We start from the raw sequence: 19,077 nt of genomic DNA, 5'->3' as shown, positions 1-19,077 counted from the left end.
TGGACTGGGCTAGACCCTCTGACCCTCCAAACTGATCCTGACCCCCGTCCTTGGAAACCAAGAGAGCCAGTGAAAGAGCTTGAAAGAGAGCCGGAGCTCGCCCGGGAAAAGCGCCACATAAACATGGGAGCGATAATCGAGTACGTATCCGATGGGTCGCATAGCAGGTAATGGTGGACCGCAAAAGCAGCGGATTATGACACCGGAGAATCTCATATTGATTATTCGGTTACTAATCGAGCCGGTTTTCATTGAAAGGAATTGACTTTGTTTTTTTTTGCAAGAGGATACGTACTCGTAAGGCCACTGGCGGGTCTGTCGCGCGTGTCGATCGGATCTCAGGGACCTCCACCCTACCGCCCTCGGCTCTTCCCTGTATTGCTGATCCCTTCCCTGTAAAGCGTTGAAAGTCGTCGCAAAGCTTGAGTGGCGATAGCTTCGTACGTGTCGCTGAATCGCGAGCGGCGATTGCTTCTTATCGTGGCTTACCGTACGTATGTACCGAATAATTGCGACAGCTGCGTGATTTGAAGTCGGTTGTTTGACGCTGGGTATCAGGATATAACAAGGCAAGCGCATCTGGCTATCATATAATTGGCATTGAAATGCGCCAAGTCTCTCTTTGTTTGTCAGATGTTCGTGATATAGAAGATCAAAAACTTCAGTAAACGCCAAAGAACACGGCTTAGATGAACAAGGCAGTCGCTGCCCAAATTTTGAACTGTGCCTAGGTAGGTACTGTACATACAGGGTCGTACCTACTATATTTGCTACAGCACCGTAGCATTACACTACTGACCAGAGTCAAAAATCTGGGGCTGGAACGACCTGTCGACCCCTAAAAGACAAATCACGAGACGGTGGCAAAACGGTTCCTTCCTGCCAGCGGGACGGGGAGTTTTACGTTCCCATCCTGGACGGTTCAACACCATCTCCTGCGACGACCTTGATCACACAAGCCAACGTCAGAGAGTCAGCGTCTTCAGGCCCGTTTTATGTTTCATTACGTTTCAAGCCACCAGCATCATTGACAACCGTCTACATATGCACAAGTGCTTTGCAGTATTGTCATCTTGTACCTTTGAGCGTTCACGATGTATACATTACTAAAAAGGCTGGGCATTGTTCTGGATGTCGTTCCAAGCAAAAAGGGAATTATTGGTGCACAGGCATAGGCACAGTCATGCACTCATACCTTACGTCTACCTGTCTTACCTCAAGAAGAGCTTATCCGCAAGACCTTCATCCATGAACGCAGAGACCTTTTGATCTCGGAGATTGTACCTCCCCGTAGAACCCACTAACATCCGTTTCCAGGGACCTCTGCCTTGAACACCGCGCAACTTGACTTCAAGGAAAGCAATTCTCCACAGCAACAACATGTTTACAGTAAAGCAGAAAGACCTGCATGCAAATGCGCCGCATCATCTGAGGCCTTGGCCTTGAAATGCTCTTGTCGACTTTACGGACACTCTGCCAATGATCGCTCCACTATGCACTTCATGTCAAGGTTTCCAAGTTCGCTATCGAAACGCCCCCCCGTTCACTTAACTCGAATTAGGTTCTGCTGTGGCTGTTCCTGCTTGGACCCTGTTTCTCTGCTACCGGCACCGTTTCTCGGCTCGAGCGCTTGCTTCCAATCACAATTCCGAATAGCCTCTCGACAACGTTCTTAATGCAAAGTTGTGGCACTCGGTACCTGAATATGTTCGTCAAGATGGTGGACCGATGGACGGTGGCGGAAATGGTAGCTCTTTATGTGACCTCAGCCACCAGCGTCTGACGAGACGGTAGTCTCCCAACTTACATATTACCACTCCAGCCGAGCAGGGGACTCTGTCACCTTGTGCCGAACCTGATGGATATACAGTACTGACCTGTATCTGGATCATTGTTGATTAGTCTCGCTTACGGCCAAGTATACCGTCCGTGGTTACTTCGCGGCGAGCTCCATCGTGTGTCTTAACGGCCTCTCGAGACCGTTGATCTTGCTCGGTCCTACCATAGCACCACCATATCGTTCTGGTAATAGCTACACTTGTCCTTACCTACTCGACTCTCGTCCGAGCTCTCTTCCTCCACTTCCTCCACTCACTCCTCCACCGACACGGCCCTAGCAAATTCCCATCTTCGAGCTGTGCTAACTTGGAGATCGCCCATCACATTTCCCATCCGTCATACAAACCTGTGGCTCACACCCCCATGGGCCTATCCTACTAGCACCCCTTCACTTTGGCTCGTTTTGGTCATTTATTCCCTTTATCCCTGCGTGTGTCCCTGCCGTACAGTAACTTCCAAGCCTTCCACGAGCCCTAGCTTCGGAAGCTTTGACTGTTGGCCACTCGCTATCTCCGTTGTTAAAGCCTTCTGCTGTTTAATCGTGGGCTTAGATTTCGCCCCTCGCCCCTCCAAAAGCTTCTCTAGTCTGGCATTCCCTTAGAGGCCGTTTTTCTTTTGAATGTTCCTGAGGCTTGAGAAATTGCTTTTGTCAATTCACTTACACCTTCAAGGACGCTCACTTGCAGCTTTAACAAGGCTGGCATAGTCCTAGTACGATTCAAAGGTCGTATACACCCCTCTGCAGGCGCTTCCTTCTTGTTTCTACCAGTACACCGCGAAGCCTACAGCCACTAGATTTCGCCGTCTTGTGCTGCTGTAAGTGCTTGTGCGTTGAGCCAACTGCGTGGCTGACCGCCGACTCGGGAGGCGGATTTGCTGCACTTCGACACTTCACCTCAAGCAGTCCACTGGTCCCTGGACTAAGTTCATATCCCTGTTACGCCAAAAGGAATCATAGTCAGTGCCCATTATCGATCCTATCATTGCTTCAACTCTTTTCTCTTCGAAAACTTGGCACTGGACTCGAAGGTGTTCAACGACTTGACTAGTTTCCCCGTGGGGCAATATACGCCTTTCTTCGAACACATTCTCCAGGAGCCGTCTTTTACCACTACCGCCACTTGGGTTCTCTGGAATTGCATACAAGACGAAAGAGCTATAATTTCGTCCCTTCTTGGACCAGAGTCGTGGGGCCCATACTATCCCCCACCCTTGAGCAACGTTGTCGGCTCTGACACATTCTCGGCCACAAAATTGCTCGATATCCCCTCTCTCTATTTGTCCTTAGCATTGGTCAGTCACAGACACCATAAAAGGGCTAGATCATTGTTTCTTGAGAACAAACCCTGTTCACCTGTGGCTCTGGCTAGCAAGTATACGGATATTCGTCAGAAACGTCAACGACTGACTTCCTCTTGTTGAGTTGTCTGAACGCTATCTACTCCCGAAGTACTGCGTTAAAGGTACTATAACCTCTCTTGCAAAAAAGCAATCCATACCATCTACAGTATCGGGTTTGGGCGGTTTGCTAACGCGAAGCAATAGCAGCTGTCCTATCACCACAGTTAGATAACACCTACGAAGCAACTCAAATGGGAGATCTAGCTAGCGCCCAAGTCTCAGACTCGGTGGCACTCCAACAGGAAACTACTAAGGTCGTCGATACAGTAGCAACTGGAGGTCATCCGCCATCCCAGGGCGAGTCAGAAACTACTCCGGATCACGAGCTTTCTCCACGGTCCCAACAACACTCTGCTACATCTCAGAACGCTTTCGCAACACAGTTCGACATGTCTCAACCTCCCTCGGGCCCTCGACCGGGGCCATATAACATGGCACCCATGGCCAACGCTCTCCCTCCGATGGGCTTCCGACCTGGACAGTATCCTCCAACTACCCAGCAACGCATGAACCCCGCAGGGTCGCCGCCAATGATGCAGCACATGTCACAGTTTCCTGGACATCCAGCAGTTCCAGTCTCTGGGCAGGGTTACTATTTACAACCGCAAATGGCGCCATACTACGGGAATCAGATGCCTCAAGCTCAAGCAACACCTGCAATGGTTCAGAGGCAGAACCTGGCATATTTCCCTAACCAGATGATGATGAGCCCTCAGCAATCGACTTACTACTACCCTCCCGGTCCCCAATACCAGGCTCCTGCGCAACCATTACCAAACGGCGGCGTCCCTGGTCACTATCCAGGTGGGGTATCTATGCCGAATGAACCACGAATCATGCCGCAGCAGGCAGATTATGGAGTTGTTCACCCACATCCTTTCAAGCAGGGCCAAGGTAGGACTGGGAAGCAATCTCCTGCCAAGACTGGGCTAAAGAAAACCTCAGATGGGTCAGAGAGAGAGAGACGACAGAGTGCAGTGCGAGGCCCTCCTAGAAAGCCGCGACAGAGTGGTGAGATAACCTACCTGGATGACCTGTGAACATTTACTAAAGTCACGCATCAGGACACGCGATCTGGATTGGTAATCTTCCTCCACAGACCGACCTTATGAATCTTGTCCACCACGTTTGCAAAGAAACGTCCGGCTTGGAGTCCCTTTTCCTCATCTCTAAAAGCAACTGTGCATTTGCCAACTTCAAGGACGAGGAAACCTGTAGCGCGGCACAACAGAAGCTACACGACTCGAAATTCCAATCGGTTCGCCTCGTCAGTAGGCTGCGCAAGAGTACAGTGGAGGGTGCCGCTGGTGTGACAGCCCCAACTGGACCATCGGTGGCCACAGCGGTACCAAAGACCGACCCAGTACCAGACAATTCGCAAACGGATAGCGAGGTGCTTGACCCAGGAGCTGAGTCGACAGGAGCTCATAAGTCAGGTGTTGCTGGCGATGCCTCCCCACAGAAAGATAAATTCTTCATTCTGAAGAGTTTAACGGTTGAGGATCTAGAGTTGAGTGTTAACACTGGCATTTGGGCTACTCAATCGCACAATGAGGATGCACTAAACAATGCCTTCAAAGTACGTTTCCATAACATCATTCCCCACTGAGGTGCACAAAAACTGACTGGGCGCAATAGGTCGCTGACAGCGTTTACCTGGTGTTCTCGGCCAATAAATCGGGCGAGTATTATGGTTATGCTAGGATGGTTTCGCAAATCAACGAAGACCCTGCAGCAGCCATTGAGTTTGCGCCAACCGCCCAAGCATCCAGCGATCTTGACCTTCCGAAAGCTATACCTACCGAGGCGACTGAGCAGGCTCCTAAGGGCCGCATCATTGACGATTCTGCCAGGGGTACGATCTTTTGGGAAGCTGATCGAGAGGATTCGGAGACGCTATCAGATGGGGAGAGTGAGGCTGAAGTGTCGGACACCAAGAGCAACGCTGGGGAGGAAGGCCCTGCTAAGACGTGGGGAAAGCCTTTCAAACTGGAGTGGCTATCTACAAGCCGGCTACCGTTCTATCGTACACGAGGGTTGCGCAACCCATGGAATTCGAATCGCGAGGTGAAGATTGCACGAGATGGTACCGAGCTTGAACCATCAGTTGGGCGAAGGCTTATCGGACTTTTCAACCGTGTGCAGAGCCCAGAGACAGTTCATCAGGGCGTGCGGGTTCCCATGGCCATGATGCAAGGCTTCGCTCCAGTACGACCATACGGACAATGAGAGCTGGATTGGACATCAGACGGGTTCTCTAAATGGTGTTCTCTATATTCGACTATTGCAGTGTCCTTATAAGTGGACTTGCTGAGACGATATTTCAAAGGCATGAGGATATGATTTTGGAATCTATGCAGGGCATAATTGGCATGTTACTACGGACAAGATCATTCATGGCTATTACACTTGTAACTATACGCATCTTAGGTCTTATTATGATAACTAGCTAATATCCGAGGGGTTTGGTGTTGTGGCAATAATAGGTGCATAGTAACTGGTTGTGACCTGAGGTGCTGGCTGGGACAGCAAAATGTTGAGACTAATCTGACATGGTCAATTAGAGGGGTCAAATCTGGCTTTCCCTCGAGTTGTCAGGTACCAGGTGGCAACGGCCAGTCCGGATGGTTCAACAGTGATTCCCCGTTGCTTTCCGTGAGCGGGCCGCTGTTCCCATGTCCGAATTAACTCGGGGCGTGTCTTTGACGTTGTATGTTAGTAGAGATTAGTCGGTACGTATTGATTTAATTTAGATCAAAACGATAAGACAAGGAGCTGATGTGAGGTTGGGAGCGTTGTGGCAACGTTGTGGCTGATACAAGAGCCACGGTGGGGTGTATTTTGAGGTTGTTGGTTGATTTCCATAGAAGGTAAAAGAGCAACTGGAACCAACATTAACTTGGCGCTAAATAATTTAATGACCGAACACGCAAGACTGACAAGTCGCCCCTGTCCCCTTGAGCTGGGATTTGGAGTAACTTACCTACCTTAGCTTTCTGGGGCAGGCGGTGCTGTGAGTGTGCTCTGACCTGCCCGACCTGACTTGCCCTGCGCTAATAGCCTTAGCAGCACAGAGCGTCATGGACTACGTCATGTTCTAGACCCTGCTGATCCGAGCTGGAACGGGCGAGACCCTGACCCTTGGACTTTATCCCCACCATCTCCATGTGGGGGTCGGCATTTGACGTGATGGTGATCCTGATCTTCCTTCAAAATGTATTGAGACCCAAGTATGTACTGTACTTGCTTACTATAATTAAATCATCGGAAATGACAAGGCAAAAAACCAAGGATCATAGTGACAGCCACAATGAATCATTATCGCGACCGATGGAATACAATACATACAATTACCCTTCGTCTCTGTTCTCTTTGTTTCGGTGCAGACATCGTGTGTCTCTACGTCATATTTTGGCTTGAAGAATCCCGATGCCATCTCGATCCGTGTCGATGTTACTTTAAACATGGACCCTGGTTTTTCCTTAGAACATTCAAGAAAACGTAGCTTTCATATGTCATTGAGTTTCTCTTTGATCAATTCAAGGTCACGATTGAATCAACTTGGAATTCCCAGTTCTTTTGACAATTTGGTCTCAGTTAGATGCAGGTCTTGACTTGAGGGTCTTCATCGATTCAAGAGCTCTTTCAACATTGCCTATTGTCCTGGATCTAGTACAGTATTTGTCTTTATTAATATTCTCTACTAACAAGTGGTATAGATCTGAATCGATTACAATTATTGTTAGCCGTTGCTGTCCAGGCCGATCCTGTTCCCTCCCGATCGATACCTCGCCGATACAATATGGTATTCTCATCAAACACGATGCATGATACTTTCTTTACGTATTCATGGAGCTGTGGTTATATGGAGGCATGAAACGGCCTCATATAGTTACCTTTTTATGTGTTGGTTATGACCATTATCTTCCTCAATGAGCTGGTCGTTCTATGTTTCATTCGTTGTATTGCTACCGATAGCGGTGGTATTCCTTGGCAACGACTCTGGTCCATCAAGTGATGTTCCAGATCTCAATCTTCGTTTGATATTGAACATGGCCGTTCTTGGAAAATACACTTGGACTGTCTTGTGTTTCATCCCAGGCTTGTTGAATGTGGCTTCTGCCCGGGGGCGAAAGCTTGCTGGAGACTCAAGTGTTTCTTCACCGTTCGAATTCTAGTCAGCTGTCAGACATCTCGAGTACTTCGTTGGTTTACCATGACGATTAGAAAGTCTCTTCATGCATCCCATGGACAATGTCCTTCTGTCGTGGTGGAGAAGTCGATCATCCGGCCTAGGATGTTGAATCTTGGGTACAATCAAAGGTACGGCCTGCCGATGGACGATTGGAAATGGGATTATGAATCCATTCTTTCAGTCAAATGCTCTGCTGGAATGCATGGTATTAGATGAGGGGCATTCTACATGACTCACTGTCCGACCAAGCCAATCTAACCATCGTTGCTGTTGTTGACAAGTGGTTGGTCGTTCCTCTCGCTTGGCTCTCAAAGCCATTGTTTTAACGTTCATTACCATTGTCCAGCCTTTCTGAGTCTTTATATTGTTAGCAAGCCTTTCTACTGGTTCTCACGGACTAGTTGTTTCGCTTGTTTGTTCCCAGTGTTAGTAGTATCAAATAGTCTCTCCTTCAATACAGACCTGGATTCAACCTGACCGTATACCAACAATGATGACATTGATTATCTTTACACAACATATATGTCTCTTGTTACTCAAGCGTCTGCTGCTGTCAAGATTTTTTCTTTTGTTTTTGTTGACGAAGAATCTGATGCTTGACTCTTCAACATCGGCTACATCCTCGACACCTTGATATAGTATTAGCAAGATATAGCAACAACTTTACGACTGTCTTGGGTAGTCAGAATAATAAATGAATTTAATATTTTATTTCTTGGAATATTTTGATTAATTTGTTGGTGGCGAAATACTGCCTGCGGGCAGCGGTCCATTTGAACATTAAATGAAGGTTAGGTATGTGTTTGAGCGGTTCATGCACTAGATCTTCATCATTTCAATTGGTTCAACGATACAATTCCATTGCACAGGCGATCAATAAACTGTACTATTCAGCTTGATACCGAATCTCAACAGTTGCTGAAGCCCTCAAACTCTTTAATGCTATAAAGGTATAGGGTAAGCAGAGATGGTTATGTAAGCAATCGTCGTGCACGGATCATCTCATGGAATCTGAACTTCATGGTTCGATCCCGGACCATCTTGTCCGTATCGAACATCAATGGAAAGCACAAAGACCCGATCACTCACCAACATCAGTCATTTCAAAAGGATTTAGAACTTCAAAGACATCCAGCGTAATCTTGAGAAATTTCCATGATATCTAATATTAGAATCTCAATGTTGCGAATGCTATGTTCTTGCCTGGCTGGTAATCTCTGGAACCTTCTACCGTGATCCAGCAGTTTCTTGTAAGTGCGAGCAAGCAACAGAGGCCGTGATACTTCGCCTATTCGTACGATTTGATGTCAACATTGCATCGGATGCCTCGCTTAATTGCTTTGTCAAGTTTCTATGCCCCTCTTCTGCAGTCGTGGAATTTCTAGAACCTCCAAGTAGCAGGTTTCGTCGAGCTTTCGCGAAAGGTAAGGAAGCTCCCGTCTCTTTCACACCTGCCTCATCACCAAGTATAAAGCAAGGCTTCTCTTCCTCCAAAGTTGGACTTCATTCTTCATCAGAACACAAGCAAACAAACAACCACAAGCAATTAACACTCGCCAACAACCACTACTTCAAAACTCTCTACGCACTCTTGCGACTCAACTCTCTCGAACACACCACCACTATCACTTTGAATCAACTTATCTTCAAACCCATCAACAACACAACAAACACAATGGCTTTCTTCCCCCGCAACTTCTACAACTCCTCCGACGCTTCCTTCACCCCTCTCTTCCGTCTCCTTGACGACTTCGACAGCTACTCTCGCCAGGGCGGACAGAACGGAAATGGCACTCGCCGCAGCGGCCTCAGCCACTGGCAGCCCAAGTTCGATGTCCGCGAGACCGGAGAGTCCTACGAACTCCACGGTGAACTCCCCGGCATGAAGAAGTCTGATGTTCACATCGAGTTCACCGAGCCTCAGACCATGCTCATCCGCGGCAAGACTGAGCGCACCTACACTGCTGGCACTCCTCCCGCTAGCCTCGTCGAGGGCAACGAAGCCCAGGGCGCTATCACCGAGGGCAGCGAGGAGCACAAGAACAACCACCACGCTACCGTCGAGGATGAGGAGCAGGCCAAGGCCCACGAGACCAGCACTGAGGTCACCCACCAGCAACAGAACAATGACGTTCAGAAGAAGCCTGCTGATCAGTCCAAGTACTGGCTCACCGAGCGCAGCTTCGGCGAGTTCTCTCGAAGCTTCAACTTCCCCACTCGAGTTGACCAGGACAACGTTTCTGCCAAGTTCAACGATGGCATCTTGAGCATTGTTGTTCCCAAGGCCAAGAAGCACGAGTCTCGACGCATCAACGTTGAGTAAACTCAACCACATAACAAAATACCGACCTCAATAATGAAGCGAGATATCCAAATGTTATCTCTTTTTCTGGGATCAGAAACGAACCGATTTTACGACATTAGCTTGCATGGGAAGGGTGTTTTGGAAGTTTATTAGCATGTTGACTGTAGGCCAATTTGGCCATTCACTCCTTGTGAAGTAGCAAATAATAATTCACTACATTTAAGCAAACAAACAAACTGTATTCTCGAGTGCTTGTTAAGCCAGTGATATGTTCATCATGGAGTGTCTGTGATTGATGCCTGGAAGGCATTATTATTCCATAAAACCTAAATTGTAGAAAATGAGAGGCCACTTACAAATACACGGCCGAAATTATCACCATTTCCTTCTATGGTTCATTTAAGTGGGTCATGGTTTTGAGCACTCCACGACACGTGACTTGGCGTAGCTTGGTGGCGCTGCTGCCTCCCATTAGACGCGTCCCACCGCGCTTTCCCTTAACTCTTCCCCCCTTCTTTTTGCCTCTTGACCATTTTTTCCCTCCTCTACACTCAAAAATCTATTTGTGATTCTTTTTCTTGATATTTACAACCTGAAAGAGTGTACCCGCAGTCGCAATGAGTGAGGAGTACGACGAGGCTCAGATGGGCGAGGAAGGCGGCATGCCTGGCCCTGGCGCCCCCACGCCATTATTCGCTCTTGAGGTAAGAATTCTGCAAAGGCCGATTGTGATGCTGGCTAACATGTTCTTTCAAGGGAATTGCTGGCTTGACAAAGAGAGACATCCAGCTTGTCGTCGATGGAGGCTACAACACTGTGGAGTCCGTGGCTTACACACCACGACGAGTACTGGAGCAGATCAAGGGCATTTCTGAGCAGAAGGCGACCAAGATCCTAGCTGAGGGTATGTAAAATACCTCTGTTGCGGAAAACTATTGCTAACGGCGGCGCAGCTTCCAAACTTGTTCCAATGGGCTTCACTACAGCTACAGAGATGCACCAACGCCGTAGCGAACTCATCTCCATCACTACCGGATCAAAGAATCTCGACACACTTCTCGCGGGCGGTATCGAGACCGGATCAGTCACCGAACTGTTCGGTGAGTTCAGAACAGGAAAGAGTCAGATTTGTCACACACTGGCTGTAACCTGTCAATTGCCCTTCGACATGGGCGGCGGCGAGGGAAAATGCATGTATATCGACACTGAGGGCACATTCCGACCTGTGCGATTGCTAGGAGTAGCCAACCGATTTGGGCTCTCGGGCGAAGAGGTCCTCGACAACGTCGCATACGCGCGCGCTTACAACTCTGATCATCAACTTCAATTGCTCAATCAGGCTGCTGCGATGATGTGCGAGACCCGGTTTTCTCTTCTCATCGTTGACAGCGCGACATCACTCTACAGAACAGACTTTTGCGGTCGTGGTGAGCTCTCAAATCGACAGACTCATTTGGCCAAGTTCATGAGAACGCTTCAGCGCTTGGCAGATGAGTTTGGTATTGCAGTGGTCATTACAAATCAAGTCGTGGCTCAGGTTGATGGCGGCCCAAGCGCCATGTTCAACCCCGACCCCAAGAAGCCTATTGGTGGTAACATTATTGCTCACGCCAGTACGACAAGAATCAGTCTCAAGAAGGGCCGTGGTGAGACTCGTATCGCCAAAATCTATGACAGCCCGTGTCTCCCAGAGAGCGATACACTATTTGCCATTGGTGAGGAAGGTATTGGCGACCCAGCGCCCAAGGATATGGAGAAGGATTAGTCTATGATCGATGATTTGTATTCGTACGAGCGCTGGAGTATGTGGTGATGATTATTTGCACGATTACTGGCTGGCGTAGATTTCAATGGTCGTTTTATGAGTGGCATTTTTGGAATGGTATGGAACTGTTCTGGGAAGGAGTATGGGCTATGGGAATGATTACCCAACATAGTGAATTCTCTTTAATGAAAGCAACTGTCACCAATGACTTATCTTGATATCTAATAAAGGGGAAAGAAAGGCAATATTGTAGACGTGCGGTGCCTGTTCTTGATATTCCATTATGATTCGTGATTCAGTGAGCCAGAGCTGATTGCCTTTCTCGGTTAGCGCGGTCGCGACCAACAGTTCCACCTCAGAAATTCTGCTAGGCAACGCGACCGCACTTCGCTAAGTCTGTCTACCACTTTGCGACCATCACATTGAAGACATCGCCCAGCCCACGACACCATCCCGTCACGATCGATCCGATTTATGGGGTCGAAATGGACTCAGGCGATACGCAGCATGTCTTTAAAGAGACAAGAGTAAACCTCGACCCTCCGACGGCTACTTCTGTCGTTACGATCCGAGTACCGTCGAATTCGATCCACGGCCGAACCCATCGCAAAGCGGCAGGAGAAGGCAATTCGGAGGACGAGACAACATTTCGAGTGAAAAACTTGGCGACTTCTTCATCTATCTATCATCGAATCTGGCACGACACACCCCGCAGCTTCCTCTGGCGAGTTCTTGAGGATGGTACGCTACTCAGCATTCGGGCTGTCGACGTCTGCAAGAAAACACAAGCCGCCGACTTTCCGCTTTTCTTGAACTTCCACTTCTCGGTACCAATCCAGCCAGGATGTGTGGCTTTCTCGGATCACGAAGAGCACGACTCGCTATGTGTTTTTGTTCTCGATCAGGCATACCAATTGTACAGCTTCACTCTTCGACCGGATTTCTTCAGAAAGAGATCGGCTGTCGATGCCGGGCTCGCTGATCTGGGCAAGGTCCAGGCGCCAGCAGGATTGGGCTTCAAGCATCCACACCGTATGATTGCTGTGAATGCGGAAAGCCTGCTGGTGACAGTAAATGATGGAGGAATGATCAGATTGGATAAAAACAAGGCGAATGACGGTGAGTTGCTGAAGGATCGAGAATCGAAAAGTGTATGCTAATTTCTACAGTAACATCCTCAAACGTTTGGAGAGAATCTTTCTTCAACGTGCAGGGATGGGCACAGAACCTTCGAAGTCTTCTTCCCTTCCAAGGGAAGCACACGATTAAGCACGGCAAGATCAATATGGAATACAGCTCAGCCACCTCAATCCAGGTCACCAGTTTCGGTTTAGAGGACAGCCTATTTGCGATCACCGTCTGCCTCGATCACCGAATGCGAATTTGGAACATCGACGATGGTCAGATTCTCTACACAAGCGATATCCTGAACGCCGAGAGGAACCCTCAAGAGATTGGCAAGTGGGCCATTGACCCAACACAGACGAATTTGGTCCAGATCGTAGGTAGGAACCGCGGTAGTAGAATTTGCGCGACGTACTCACCTATCGGCGCTGGAGAGTTCAAGTTTTGGAAGATTACAGCAAAGAATGCGAACAGTATTGTTGTTGAAGACATCTTCCCAAAGAACTCGTTGGTTCCAGTCACACCATCTTCTTCTGACGTATGGACTCTCGCCGACTTCGTCCTATCGTGTCCTGCTGAGGGCGCTATTCAAATCTGGACCCTTTGGAAGAACAACATGACATACAGGGTGCAACGGCTCGAAGTGGATCGTAAGAACATCTCACAGAGCTGGAACGAGAATTGGGATGGCGTTTACGCAGACAACTTGATCCAGGCCGCTGATGGGTCTGGCCCTTCCGATCCAACTGATGTCACCGAGAAGTGGCTTCAACTCATTTTGAAGCCTGGTCAATTTACTAAATCGACCCTCGAGGCAGCACTGTCGATCTATGAGCGAGGCTTTGGAAAATCAAAAGAGACTAGCAAGGGCAGGGGGCTGGCTGAGGCGATTTGCTCCATATTAGGATCAACTGCAACACTGGATCGGGGCTCTTCGGGCATGATGGAGTATGAAACCTTCCGCGCGGCGAGTGAGGCCCAGTGGTTGAGATTCTACCGTCTACTGCTTGAATTGGATAAGCAACGAGGAGAAGCACTCGGATTGACCCTCGATCCTAACACAGGTCTGACCTGGGTTGTCTGCGCCGATTTCCTATCGGCCATCAGGGAATGCAGCAGCCTAGAGCGTCTGTATCATAACCTATCTTCACCCGAGGAAGACCAGCTGGCTCAAGCGGCCTTGATCGGATCGGGTCTTAACTTTGTGGACGGTTTCCCCGAATACTTGATCCAATCTTGCCAGGCTACGCTGCGACCCGAGCTATTTGAGGACTCGTCCAAGACAGATCTCGAACGTATTCAGTACTTTTCGGATAAGTCTGGGTTCTGGCGAGGGATCACTGATGATGACTGCAATCAAGTTGTCGACGTTCTTGGTCAAAACTTCAGCACGGTGACAGATGACCTGTACACAGACGTGATGAATCTCATTTCTGCCCCTGAAGAGGCCAAGACACGTAATCTACGTCACCCTCTCACTGACTTTGGAAAGAAGTTGGTCGTAAAGGCGGTTCAAGACAGTATTGAGTTGCAGTGGAGGATTTACTTCAGCCAGTTGATCCTTCTTGTTCACATGGAATTTGAATTCGATAACGACGCGGACATCCTTCACAATCGAGTCGACGTTGGCAACGTGTTTAGACAGCTTGTCGCGGCTCTGCGACGCTTGGAGCTGTTGAAATGGCTCGCCTCGACCGAGCTCGCGGTGCCGAATAACCGAGACAAGAGCGAAAATGGCGCTGTTTCAAAGAGGACCACCGAGGAATCTCAGTACGTGACCGCACTGGAGGCGAATGTTGGTCACCTACTTGGTTTCGCCAGCAAGGGTGAACCTCTTGCTACTGGTATCACTGACCTGGTCACCAACCTGTGTGCCCCCGACAGCGATATTGAGGTTTCGCCAGCACTGATTCAGTGCTTCCTCATAAAACGAGAGAGGTCTGATTTGGCTCTGGATATCGCACCTTTCTGTGATCAGAACCCCTTCTCAACATACGTTCAAGGTCGTCTGCAGCTGGCCTTGAAGGACTTTAATACTGCAGCTATTTATTTCAGAAAGGCAGCCATTGGAATGAGTAAGTCAGTCCCTCTTGCCGTAACAACGTTAACTGACGTCCAACTAGGTACGGAAAACATTGAAAGCGATCGTCACAGCAGTGGCCTACTGGATGATACTGAGTGGAACCTCCTCAACCACGGCCCTGCAAAGTACTACTCACATATTGTCGCCTTGTTCGAAAAGCAAAAGGCTTATTCTTACGTGATTGAATTTGCCCGACTAGCTATGCAGTTCCTTGGAAACAAGCAAGATGCTATGTTTACTAAGACAGACATGCAAAGCCGTTTGTTCAATGCTGCAGTCGCGACGTCACAGTTCGAGCTTGCTCACACAACGCTGGTGTCAATCAAGGACCAGGCAATGAAGATTTCAAACCTGCGCAAACTGGTGGATAGGATGTGTGCAACTTATCACAATATCGAGCTCGTCTCTTTGCCATTTCCTGGTCTGCAGCAGGAGGTTGATGATATCTTGACGCAAAAATCAAAGGCTACATTGGATGTTATAGAAGGATTCCCCTACCACCAGGTGCTCTACTCATGGCGAATCAAGCACAACAACTACCGCGGCGCTGCATCAGTCGTTCTGGACCGAATTCACAAGTTACGAAGTTCTGGAGAAGGTGACGAAGCCACGGGAGAGGACATCTTGGACACTCCCGTGACCAGGCAATACCTCCTGCTCATCAACGCTCTCAGCTGTGTCGATTCCAAACAGGCTTGGATCTACGATGAAGCCCCAGCTGGCTATGGGCAGAAAGATGCAGTGAAGCGCAAGGTGGTCTCACTGGCGGATATCAGGAAGCAGTACCAAGATGAGCTGGACCGAATCGCAGCAATTCACAACAACCAGTTTGGCTTCGAGGCGGACGACGTTATGGAAATTTCATGAGCGCAGAGTAAGGAAGGATATGTTAGGCCGATTCATGTAGACTAAGGGGTGTATTCTTTCAAAATGCGGAGGGGCGCGATACCTCGGACATGTTTATATTTATTGGGATGGATCATTCATGGTGGAATTGATTAATTTGTTTCGCGGTTGGTTTGGTTTTAAACGAAAAAATAAAGAACTACAAATCTTCCATCATCTTGCTCTTCCCTTCTTGAAACCCGAAACGCCAGGACCGATGCTTAAAGGACGCGCATGAAGCTGATAGTGAATGTACATCAGAAGAACAGCTGGGTTCTGTTTTTATCATGCCTGGGCGGTCACCGCCTTGTTCTCAGGTAGTGATGATGTACCAGCGTTTAGCATAGGAGCCGCGTCAGGGGCTTGGCGGTACAGAATAATCTCTGACTGCTTAAAGTATCGTCGGGCATCTGCGATTCGGTTAGTTGGGTGCGTTTTGAGATGACGGGTTGAGCTGGAACTTGACTGACCTTCATCGATAAGAACTAAGCTGAGATAATAACGCGTGGAGAACTTCTTGTTGACATCGCGGAAAGTGGGTGTCAGGTCGAAACCGCCAAGGAATAGTCGGATAGGAATTGTCTCTCCTCGCGAGGGCGAGCCGTCCATGATCTCGAATCGCACAAGGGTCTCGCTTTCGTTATATTGGTTAGGCGCAGCACCCGTTGTCTCTCTCCTGATAATGGACAGCTCCATGTGCTTGATCTTTAGGCGAACGAGCAGGAAGTAAATGCGGCCGACAATGACATCCTTGAGATGGTACTTGCTCTTGCTGTACTCAAACTCAATGTGCAGACAGTCCTCGATACCAACGTCCATCTTGATGCTGCTGTTCATCTCGGGAGGAATGCGATAGCTGTAAACCCAGATATCCTTCTCGCGGATGACGTCGGCCATGCGGCGCGAGACTGTGACGCGGACGAAATAGCGCAGCTTGACGTTGATGCCATTGTATGATTCGTACTGTTTCTCGACGTTCTTGAAGTTGAAGTCGAATGTCTGGGGGTGCTGCAGCTCGCCAGGCGCAGCGAGTTCTTGATTGAGGGACAGAAATTCGTAGTGGTTACCGCGGTCAAAGAACATCTCTATGCGATATATCAGTCAGTACTGGGAGCATCGGCGAAGCGCATAAGAGCTTGTAGGCCCATTGTGGTATAAAGGGGTTGGTTGCGTACCTATCGTGCCGATGAATTGGACCTTGATACCAGTATGCTCGAGCCTCTTGCCATCCTTAGGACGAACAGTGACAGCGCCCTTAACAGACTCGCCATCCATAAAGAGGGGCGCCTTCTCGCGACGGTTCTTGTCGAGCTTAACATCGACCATGGAACGATCATCGGTGTCGTCGAGGACAACGTCGATATCGACGGGAGTCGCGAAGAAGTACGACATGACAGGCGATTTGACCAAGTCTGTTGTCTCTTGCCCCTGCTATCTGAAGGATATCGTGAAGTAAGGCTGAGGTTGGCGCGAGCTTCGCTTCGCTCGGTGATAGTGGGATGGCTGGGCTGGACTGGACTGGCCTGGTCTGAGCTGGGTTGTTTGGTGAGGACGTCGGAGGTCGGCGGCGCTGACGTATCGGCCGGGGGAGACAGGGGACCGATCAAGACCCACCCGAGCTTGCCGTGAGATGAGACTTGACCAGAGCCCGACTTGAATATGAGTTATATAGACGGATTGTATGTGAATCGTAGATTGAATTGTAGAAATAAAAACCCGAGTGTATCAAGAAATATATAAACTCTTTATCTACATGATTTCCCTACCAAAACTGTACAAATTATGAACAAGAAGTCTTGTCAAGGCCAATTCCTAAAGACAATGGCATTTAATTGGCTCAAATCAACTTCTAATAAAGCTCAGAGGGGCAATCTCACATCACGTGCTAGGTCACGTCTTTTGGTGGGAAGCAAATCACTAGTGCGGTCGGTTGCGACTTCCCCACCAGAATTGCCCTCACGTGGAAAGAGCGAGCCCTACCTCTGGCACTTACCTGGAACTTTTCCTGCCCACAGATTCCCAAAAATTCGCGGACGGCTCTAGATACCCTCAACCCCCGACATCAACACCTCACAGCCGGCAGGATGAAGTACATTCACTCCCAGGAGCTCCTTGAGATCCCCGAGGGGGGTACGTTGCGCCCGTTTTCTTTTGATTCCTGATCTCGTCGCCGCCGCCCGCTCGAATAATTCATTTTCCCGAAATCAAGGTTACTGGAGTTTTGCCCGCGATTGAAAGCTGCGCACACACGACGTCAAGACGAAATGCACTGCGTTCTCGCAATGGGGAACTACTGTATCATTTTTTTCGGGGGGACTTGTTCACGGGCAGGCGAAAATATCGAGAATTGTTAACTCGCAAGATCTGAAATGCTGACTCGTCTTGTGCCTACAGTCAAGGTTGCCATTAAGTCGCGAATTGTCACCGTCGAGGGTCCCCGCGGCAAGCTGGTCAAGGATCTCAGCCACTTGGCCGTCAACTTCACCAACCCCAAGAAGAACCAGATCTCCATCGAGATTCACCACGGTGTCCGCAAGAATGTCGCTACCCTCCGAACTGTCCGAACCCTCATCAACAACTTGATCGTCGGTGTCACCAAGGGTTTCAAGTACAAGATGCGATACGTCTACGCCCATTTCCCCATCAACGTCAACGTCTCCAAGAACGCCGAGACCGACTTGTTCGAGGTTGAGATCCGAAACTTCATCGGCGAGAAGCTCGTTCGCCGTATCGTTATGCACCCCGGTGTTGAGGTTGAGGCTTCTACCTCCCAGAAGGATGAGCTCGTCCTCTCTGGTAACTCTCTCGAGAACGTTTCCCAAAGTGCTGCCGATATCCAGCAGATCTGCCGGGTGCGAAACAAGGATATCCGAAAGGTAAGAAGACTTGGTCAACTCTTGGCTATATGGTGCGGAGATGCTAACCCGGTCACCTATAGTTCTTGGACGGTCTGTACGTCTCCGAGAAGGGCAACGTTGTCCAGGACGAATAAACGCGGACACGGACACGGATCTTGTTTCTTTTGCGTTTCTGGGTCTCAGGAGTGGCGAAGGTTCATCGTTGCATGTCATGTAGCAAAAAGAAAGGGCTACAAAACAAATTTCAAAAAGCAAAGAGATGATGACTCTGGTGCCGACCAAAACACTTGAATCTCGCTAGCGAATCGTGTATGTGACCATTTAAGGAGCGAAAAGGGCCGGCTTTAGACGAGGGTTCTGAGGGTTTTGCGATAAAAGAAAAAAAGGCGTTTTTAATCATCTCTGATGCGCATGACTTGCCTCGGAACACCACTTTGGCTCATCGTGAAGTCTGACCGATGAATCCGACCAATGATGGAACGACTTAATGCAGCACAAATTCAGTCACGTATAAGACGGTTATGTTCACAAATGGGACATTGGATCCAAAAAGAAATTGCATGTGAAAAATATCAAGGCTCGTGTTTGCATTAATACGTGCCTCGTGGTGATTTTATTCAT

At 48.9% G+C, this 19,077-nt stretch overlaps 6 protein-coding genes across 6 annotated transcripts; 5 read left to right on the top strand and 1 right to left on the bottom strand.

Annotated features, from left to right (window-relative positions):
- Nucleotides 1–3,431: 3,431 nt before the first annotated feature.
- Nucleotides 3,432–5,469, top strand: B0J16DRAFT_377948 (YT521-B-like domain-containing protein; the record flags this gene model as incomplete). Its single annotated transcript, XM_046130884.1, has 3 exons — nt 3,432–4,251; nt 4,305–4,819; nt 4,879–5,469. 3 exons carry the CDS (start codon nt 3,432–3,434, stop codon nt 5,467–5,469), a joined length of 1,926 nt encoding a protein of 641 aa, XP_045989136.1.
- Nucleotides 5,470–8,949: 3,480 nt separating this feature from the next.
- B0J16DRAFT_359770 (HSP20-like chaperone) lies at nt 8,950–9,975 on the top strand. The gene has a single exon (XM_046129665.1). The coding sequence runs from the start codon at nt 9,111–9,113 to the stop codon at nt 9,756–9,758; it is 648 nt and encodes a 215-aa protein (XP_045989135.1). The 5' UTR covers nt 8,950–9,110; the 3' UTR covers nt 9,759–9,975.
- Nucleotides 9,976–10,064: 89 nt separating this feature from the next.
- B0J16DRAFT_20432 (Rad51-domain-containing protein) lies at nt 10,065–11,748 on the top strand. Its single transcript, XM_046122981.1, has 3 exons — nt 10,065–10,444; nt 10,497–10,644; nt 10,694–11,748. The coding sequence occupies exons 1-3, from the start codon at nt 10,358–10,360 to the stop codon at nt 11,503–11,505; spliced, it is 1,047 nt and encodes a 348-aa protein (XP_045989134.1). The 5' UTR covers nt 10,065–10,357; the 3' UTR covers nt 11,506–11,748.
- Nucleotides 11,749–11,990: 242 nt separating this feature from the next.
- On the top strand, nt 11,991–15,580 carry B0J16DRAFT_260208 (nucleoporin Nup120/160-domain-containing protein; the record flags this gene model as incomplete). The annotated part of the gene is given in 3 exon segments (XM_046123239.1): nt 11,991–12,624; nt 12,639–14,705; nt 14,754–15,580. The coding sequence occupies 3 exon segments, from the start codon at nt 11,991–11,993 to the stop codon at nt 15,578–15,580; spliced, it is 3,528 nt and encodes a 1,175-aa protein (XP_045989133.1).
- Nucleotides 15,581–15,731: 151 nt separating this feature from the next.
- Nucleotides 15,732–17,185, bottom strand: B0J16DRAFT_20488 (vacuolar protein sorting-associated protein 26-domain-containing protein). The gene is made up of 3 exons (XM_046122982.1): nt 16,774–17,185; nt 16,069–16,683; nt 15,732–16,008 (listed from the first exon to the last, which is right to left on the bottom strand). The coding sequence occupies exons 1-3, from the start codon at nt 16,988–16,990 to the stop codon at nt 15,884–15,886; spliced, it is 957 nt and encodes a 318-aa protein (XP_045989132.1). The 5' UTR covers nt 16,991–17,185; the 3' UTR covers nt 15,732–15,883.
- A 406-nt stretch (nt 17,186–17,591) lies between these two features.
- On the top strand, nt 17,592–19,038 carry B0J16DRAFT_328299 (ribosomal protein L6, alpha-beta domain-containing protein). The gene is made up of 3 exons (XM_046126220.1): nt 17,592–17,728; nt 17,993–18,474; nt 18,537–19,038. Exons 1-3 carry the CDS (start codon nt 17,683–17,685, stop codon nt 18,588–18,590), a joined length of 582 nt encoding a protein of 193 aa, XP_045989131.1. The 5' UTR covers nt 17,592–17,682; the 3' UTR covers nt 18,591–19,038.
- The last annotated feature ends 39 nt before the right edge of the window (nt 19,039–19,077 follow it).

Source organism: Fusarium flagelliforme (genome assembly GCF_020744385.1).
Source record: "Fusarium flagelliforme strain FIESC 12 MPI-CAGE-AA-0113 chromosome Unknown B0J16scaffold_1, whole genome shotgun sequence".
In the NCBI taxonomy this organism is placed as follows: domain Eukaryota; kingdom Fungi; phylum Ascomycota; class Sordariomycetes; order Hypocreales; family Nectriaceae; genus Fusarium; species Fusarium flagelliforme.
This window is presented reverse-complemented; position numbering and strand designations above follow the sequence as displayed.

What these genes read in the sequence shown, in the direction of transcription:
- B0J16DRAFT_359770 (XM_046129665.1), top strand. Translation starts at nt 9,111, where the DNA reads ATGGCTTTCTTCCCCCGCAACTTCTACAACTCCTCCGACGCTTCCTTC.
- B0J16DRAFT_328299 (XM_046126220.1), top strand. Translation starts at nt 17,683, where the DNA reads ATGAAGTACATTCACTCCCAGGAGCTCCTTGAGATCCCCGAGGGGG. An exon ending in CCTTGAGATCCCCGAGGGGG is followed by an intron (nt 17,729 to 17,992) that starts GTACGTTGCGCC and finishes TTGTGCCTACAG; the next exon opens with TCAAGGTTGCCATTAAGTCG. An exon ending in GAAACAAGGATATCCGAAAG is followed by an intron (nt 18,475 to 18,536) that starts GTAAGAAGACTT and finishes GGTCACCTATAG; the next exon opens with TTCTTGGACGGTCTGTACGT.
- B0J16DRAFT_20432 (XM_046122981.1), top strand. Translation starts at nt 10,358, where the DNA reads ATGAGTGAGGAGTACGACGAGGCTCAGATGGGCGAGGAAGGCGGCATG. An exon ending in CGCCATTATTCGCTCTTGAG is followed by an intron (nt 10,445 to 10,496) that starts GTAAGAATTCTG and finishes TGTTCTTTCAAG; the next exon opens with GGAATTGCTGGCTTGACAAA. An exon ending in GACCAAGATCCTAGCTGAGG is followed by an intron (nt 10,645 to 10,693) that starts GTATGTAAAATA and finishes ACGGCGGCGCAG; the next exon opens with CTTCCAAACTTGTTCCAATG.
- B0J16DRAFT_20488 (XM_046122982.1), bottom strand. Translation starts at nt 16,990, where the DNA reads ATGTCGTACTTCTTCGCGACTCCCGTCGATATCGACGTTGTCCTCGAC. An exon ending in CCAATTCATCGGCACGATAG is followed by an intron (nt 16,684 to 16,773) that starts GTACGCAACCAA and finishes TATATCGCATAG; the next exon opens with AGATGTTCTTTGACCGCGGT. An exon ending in CTTAGTTCTTATCGATGAAG is followed by an intron (nt 16,009 to 16,068) that starts GTCAGTCAAGTT and finishes ACCGAATCGCAG; the next exon opens with ATGCCCGACGATACTTTAAG.